This window comes from Watersipora subatra, chromosome 2 (genome assembly GCF_963576615.1).
Source record: "Watersipora subatra chromosome 2, tzWatSuba1.1, whole genome shotgun sequence".
Lineage (NCBI taxonomy): Eukaryota > Metazoa > Bryozoa > Gymnolaemata > Cheilostomatida > Watersiporidae > Watersipora > Watersipora subatra.
The window spans coordinates 70,428,779-70,435,677 of record NC_088709.1 but is presented as its reverse complement, the minus strand read 5'-3'; the positions used below and the strand labels follow the sequence as shown (position 1 = coordinate 70,435,677).

At 38.0% G+C, this 6,899-nt stretch overlaps 1 protein-coding gene across 1 annotated transcript; it reads right to left on the bottom strand.

The window, feature by feature from the left end:
- Window positions 1–416: 416 nt before the first annotated feature.
- Window positions 417–6,024, bottom strand: LOC137388502 (uncharacterized). The gene is made up of 7 exons (XM_068074989.1): window positions 5,947–6,024; window positions 5,266–5,441; window positions 5,056–5,161; window positions 4,252–4,425; window positions 3,896–4,042; window positions 3,402–3,519; window positions 417–538 (listed from the first exon to the last, which is right to left on the bottom strand). The coding sequence occupies exons 1-7, from the start codon at window positions 6,022–6,024 to the stop codon at window positions 417–419; spliced, it is 921 nt and encodes a 306-aa protein (XP_067931090.1).
- Between the last annotated feature and the right edge of the window lie 875 nt (window positions 6,025–6,899).

Genomic DNA, 6,899 nt, shown 5'->3' with positions numbered 1-6,899 from the left:
TGCAAATGCCAACATAGTTATTACCTTCTCCAATCTTGGAATATTCCTCTCCTAGCTGTTCAATTTGAGCCTCACTCTTCTTCAAGTCTCCACACATCACCAAAAACTGCTCCTCCATTTCCTTAATTTCTCTCTTCATCTACAAAATACAAGTATTGGTTGAACCTTCCCATTGGTTAGCCTGATTGAGTTATGAGTCCAGATGCAAGCTTCTGCCGATCATGCCTGGCATCAAGGTTATTAGTTCTGTTTCCCCCGGATGAAGATATGGTTCACAGCAATTATTTCAATAAGAAACAAATTCAGATATGGAACTTCTTCCAATTATCATTTTCTAGACATGAAATAGAAGTGTTAATAACCAATACTCTTCCTTAGAAGCAAAGCTCATACCACAAATTCTGTTAACCAAATTGCTAAGTCTCAAATGAAATACACCTTGTTACCTTGCTCAACTGTGCTGCAATCCACACTGGAAGTTCCAAAAGCTTGCGGCTATTCCCGAACTTAGCACTCTGAGTTATCCTCTCCCTACGCACTATTGCAGACAATGAAAAGATAGGTATCCAAACATACACCACAGCATCATAACAACAGAAATGGGTCTCAGTTTGCATGTATTGAGAGGTCAAGCAGTTCATTGTCTAATTACTCGGTCTATTGAGAGAAGTTGCTGGCCTCCTTCCCCCTATGCCAGTCTCACCCGCAGTCAATGTTATACATCAGTGTAGGTCAAAATTGGTAATCACAAAAGTCCCAGACACCTGACCAGACACAATTCATAGACACATGAGAATCTGCTATCGAAATGACATGATGCTTACTCTCACATCGGTAATATTCAGGTCAACCATCATCCACAATTAACCATAATCTTATGCCAAAACAACACCCACCTCACTTTGAGTCAACCAAAATGGCATTTCTCAAATGTGTGACAGAGAAAAGGTGAACACCTCTGTTACTTAGGGCAGTAATTGTTAGTCTGACATTTGAGATGCCTGAATTTGTCACTTACCGTACAGGATGAATTTATTCCCGGAGTTATATTTCGCGAAAATTGTCTTTTCATGCATATTCGCGGATGAATTTATTCGCGGCTGAAAACTGCCACTCTCTAGGAAAAGTTAACTCTATTACGTCTAGCAATAGAGTTAACCTTACGCATGCGCAGCTGCGCGCATTGCGCGTTTCGTTTTCTATTTAGCTTACAACCACGGGTGGATCGTACGAAGCTATAAATTCTTTGTTGCGTTCAGAGGTTTTCACGAATATTCACAGATTTGGAGGCCTTTGATGAACCAACAATTTGTGGTAAGTAATGAGTTTTTCACATTTACTAAATTAGTTGAATCTTACTTTGGTTCTTCGGAAAAACGCAATATTCATGTTTTCCATCCCTACCAATTCATTATTTGTTTTAGTGTGAGAGAGATTTTTCATCATACACGGAAGAACAATGATTGCAAGGGTGGTGTATGTCATTTTTAGAAGATCACGAATCATTCAGAGAAGTCTGGAAATTCAGATAGAAGTGACCGCAGCTACTTACGAGGAGAATATATCTGATTTAAAAAAAAGAGCTAAAACGCCTTTACGAGCACAAATCTTTGGCCAGCCGGCAGAACATTGCAATAGTAAGCTACGAGGAGAGTTCTGATGATAACTTCCTTACCAGCCATGTAGTAGCAAGATAATAGCCTTTAACATCTACCCAAGACAGTGTCAGCGATGTAGAGCTGCTATTACCAAAATAACTAGTCAGAGAGCGCCATTAGACGCTAGTATTCACTTATCAAGAGTATCAGTTTAATTTTATTGCTCTAGACAACCGCAATATAGACTAAACTGTTTATATTTACTCCATTCATCGTTTGTAAAATTTTATTTGTACACTCAAGTTTGTAATAAATTATAATATATCTATACATGAAATAAAATATATGATTTAATCATGTTTGCTGCAGCAATATCAAGGAGTTGCTGTCAATGAAGGGGTCTAGGTTGACTGGTTGCTTCTCTGCCAATATTCCTGCCTTGATGAATATTACTACTTGTCTCTAGTTTTCGTAATCGGAGTAGGTTGTTTTCTTCTCAATCTGCAGTAAACACAGCTAAGAAAAAAATCTCAACAAGTGTCAAGGAAGAACAAAAACAATAGCTGAAGTATTTAATGGAAGCGATCAGTTTTTAAACAAAAGAATTAACTAAAGCAGTTAATAATGGAAAAACGTATCTGCACTGCACATCAAATACATACCATTGTCAATATAATCTGCATCAGACTGTTACCTTTGTACACGCATGTTGCGCAATCATTGAATACCTGTAGCTAATGTTGCATTGCGCAATAGTTAAATTCCTTACGTAGTATTGCGCAATCCATGGTTGAGTCATACTATTTCTTTATTAACACAGTTCACTTACTCAGTTATTACGCAATATTCTATTTTTAGCAACCGACTAATAATGCTGTTTTTTCTGGAAATTACTGGAATAATGTTTTAGTATATAAAGACTGACTTGCTGCTGGCTAAGGACATTCATTATTCACTTGCAATAAAGGCAACGTCTAGTGAAAAGTTTGAATCTTCTCTTGATAGACCCGCACAAGGGGTCGTGTATAAAAACTCGGGGTGTCACCACATCTACTGTGTGACAACCATAATGTCCAGATCAGAATCATGATCATCCTCAACTTTGGTATTCGAGATTGATGAAGTTGATTTCAATGTATAAAGACTAGGAGAGCCTTTTTGCGATGATGAAGCCATGCCGAACTACTTATAAAAACCTTGAATAATTTTGTAAAGTTTGCTGCAATGGCAATAAAACTCGAACCCCGGCGAAAATTTTAAAGAAGTTTTGGAACTCGGCTACGTTTAGTACTTCTGCCTAGTGGCTATTTTCGCTATGACGCCGTTCTGCCTATCTTGTGACAACCTTGAACAATTTTGTAAATAAATGTGATGCATTGGCAATGGTGTTAGCTCAAAGCCTAGGCAATGATTTTAAAAATGTTTTGGAACTCACCTACGTTTAGTAGTTATATTAAAAACCAGCCTAGCGACTAGTTTTCAATTTGATGCAGTAGTTATTCTCCCTTGTGATAAAAAATAGAACTAATTATTCACGGAATTTAATAATTCGCGGAGTTGACTGTTCGCGAAATCGCGAATTTTTATATCCATCGGATATTTTCATCCTGTACGGTATATTATGGGTCGAGTTAGACAATATGAAGTCCCTTGCCTGATAATATAGCTTGTCTGAGAATGTTGAGTGGGTGAATGGTTGGTGAAACCCATGTCGGACAATGGTCAGTGCTAGCAATGCCAACTGTTTAAATAACTTATGCGGAATTCATCAACTGGTCAGTCATGGGATGCTACAAAACGCACCTGCTGAATGAGAGTTTCGAGTGACAGGACCTAAACGTGAGAGGTAACTGTTAGCTTGTTCACAGGTTTCTCCAGTTGAGCGACCAGCTCCCTTTACCACCTTACCACTCCATTTCATCTGAAAATACAATTGTTATAAAAATGTTATTCACTAACTGACATCGCTAAGGCCTGAGCCAACCACTGTGGGGGGAGGGGGGGTGGGAGAGAGTCTGGTGGCATTGTAACATGTGTTGAAGTGAAAGTGGTTTTCCGCTTTGCCTGTGCCAAAATCTTACATCAGTAGTTTATTTATGACTAAGCAAAAAAAGAACTTTTTTCATGCAGGTTTTCGGAAGCACTGTACAAATGTCTGAATATTTTTTCTAAGTTATCTACTAAATTTAGAAATCAGGATTTCCTACTTGAGGGTAAACTTAAAATTATGCCAACAAGGGCTTTGGCAGAACTTGATGAATTATTGCTATATTATACCGTATAACAACAATAATCACCTGACATGGCCACTTGTGTGATTTAGCATGCATTACAGATAACATTGGAGTTTGCTTTTTGGCTGTTTCCCCATCAAACTTCTGGAGCCAGGGGTAATACCTACACGCAACATCATAGGCAAAGAACTGTGCTGTTGGAAACTGTTTCTTGGGAACAAAGTAAAAACAATGAATTGCACCATGAACCATAAGATATTTCATGTTTAAAGCAAAAGGTTACGAAAATGACAGTTTCTTCAAGTACGCCTGGCTTAGATTTCACAAAAATTTTTTTTATGATCATGGCATGTTAAATTTATGATTTGCAGCGTTAGGAGAGAGTTCTGTTTACATATAGATGAAATACAAACTGATACCTGAAGTATATATGGATACTGGAATATTTCTCCTCTCTTCATGTCCAGTCCTTTCAGAATAAACACGTGTCGACATGTTGCTAGCATGAGACCGGTCTCATCTTTAGAAGAATGGGCCTTTCCCCCGACTTGAGCATTTTTCAATTTTGTCTCCCCACATGAATCGTCAACAACCTTTCAAGAAAAACGTGATTGATGTGCTTATTTACAGTAGGAGGCCTGGAAGGAACACACCGATTATTAAAAATTTTGGTATCTGAAAATGATTGTATCAAAATTAGGAATAACTGTGTGCTCTTTCACAATCTATTACCAATTGTAGATCAAATCCCAATGTATTGTGTTGTACATTCATATGAAAGATACAATCGACTCAAATTTCAATAAACAATTTGCATCGTCAGTGGTGCTAAGAAATTGTAGGCGAGTTCATTCATCCGTAGCCTTGCTGCAACATCCGGCAATGATGTCCAGTAATACAATACATTGTTAAAGCTCAATTGAAACACGCCATACCAGTAGAGCTTTAACTTATCTTGGGAGGGAGATTCAAAACTCAACAAATTATTGCTGTAAATATTGGGTATGCTGCTAGCAGTTTATGCATAACATCTATACCAATGCAACACCACAGGCCTTCTGCTATGTAATCCAACTGCTAAATATTTGTGCAGCCAAATAGTCTATCACATCTAGAATGTGATTTGACTGTTGCAATTGGGATGAACTATCTTTTATGGTACTCATGAGACAGAAAGTTAGTGCTAAGTGTGAACCAAATGGAGCAATCAAATTTTAATTCACCTCTTGAACAGCTGTGCCTGATTTACTGCCTCTGAGTTTATCAACCTCTCTGTCAACATCAGTAGAGTCTAATATGAGCTCAGACTTATAATCAATCTCAGTCACCCTAAAAATTATAAATAACACTGCTTATAGGTGCTACTTGAAAGACAATCACCAGCGCCATACATCAATATTCTTTGGAAATTCGGGCAGTATAGGAGTACTTACCCTCCTGCTTTCTTATAGCGGTATAGCTTAGAGTTACCATCAACGTTAATGTTGTGTGGCTTTGTGTTACAGGCCGGACACTGTAGAAGATTATGTTCCTCACTCATTGCTAGTTCCTCCAACCTCTTCCACTCCCTCATGACACAATTGATAACTTCAGGCCTTACGTTGTACATCTGTAAATAAATATGAAGTGCAAAATACATTGTGATCATCACCAATGTTAATATTAGTTTGAAGCTTGAAGACTACCCCAAATAGCTCAGAAATTGTCAGATGTGTAATAATAGCACAGTTTAGGTAGTATTTAGGTGAGTTATACATCATTTGCTTTGCATCATTTATTAAAAATCAGAAGCTGTGAGATAAACTCCTCATCTGACATTTTGGAAAAAAGCTGTACACGTTATTGAGGGTTCATATTAGCTTGTGTACCAAATGTGAAAATGCTTCCCTTCCCAATTGAAAGCGTTTTGGGGTACACCCTTTGCAAATACTGGCATCATGCGCTTGGTTAGAGATTTGTAACTGATAAGTAAACAGACATTCATTTTCAAAACTATACACACTTAGTAAATGAAGCGGTGAGGTTGTTTGTGATCATGAGTTTAATTAGCGTGCAAAGTTTACTACACACCTACACACAAAAACGATCCATGAACCAGCAAATTACTCACATACCTGAAAATTCTTCTTCGTGTTGAAGTTAACTGCGCTGGCTATAGTTGCATAACTCACTAAAGCATTGAAGTTAGTCATAGCAGACAACAAATTCAAAACTTCAAATGAGAAGAAAACAAATTTGTCAGGAGATAAAGGAAACAATCCGAGGCACATTAACTGTATTGGGTCTTCCCTGATTCCGCATGTCAGACAAACATAACAGGATAGATGCCTGAAACCTAAAATCAGAATGTATTGCCTATTTTTAGAAGGAAGACTTTGATATTATTTGGTTGGTCACAATTATACACATGACCTGTCATTCAATCGATAAAAAAGAGAGATGAAAGGAACAAAAACTATGTGGTAAAACATGGCACAACTAAACAAATATCATACTTTGAGCCTTGTGACTCTCGGAGCATCAAAAACTCTGGTATGTGGATTGACTGGGCCGTTAACCACAATCAAAAGACACCTGGCAATATACTATGTATCCACAAGAGGCTGTGGCATGGAGGGGAGTCCAACCCTCACTATTATGAATGTTGATGCCTTTCGGCCAGCAAGATCATAAAGCCCTGATGGTCCATACTTCAAACCACACACTTTACAAGGATGTTTGTTAACACAGTCGATTATGCAGTTTGGGTTTTGTCACTCCGCAGCCAACTGTGACAAGCCATTGTCCTGCATCACCAGTATAAACTCAACTAAGCCTGATTAATTATGTATATCTCTTGTTCATATGATTCACTCTCTGTCCCTAGACAATCCCGGCACTCGGTGCTTGAATAATATGCTGCTCTTTGACCTAGGAGAAGCAATTATTAAGTAAATTAAAGCACAATAAACACAACGTCAATTGTTGGCGAACTATCCTAATGGCTTGAGCTCTTGATCTTAAGCCGCCAAATGTTGTGTAAACAAGTCATAGGAGCGAGAATTTTAAGCATCCAAATCAATGTTCT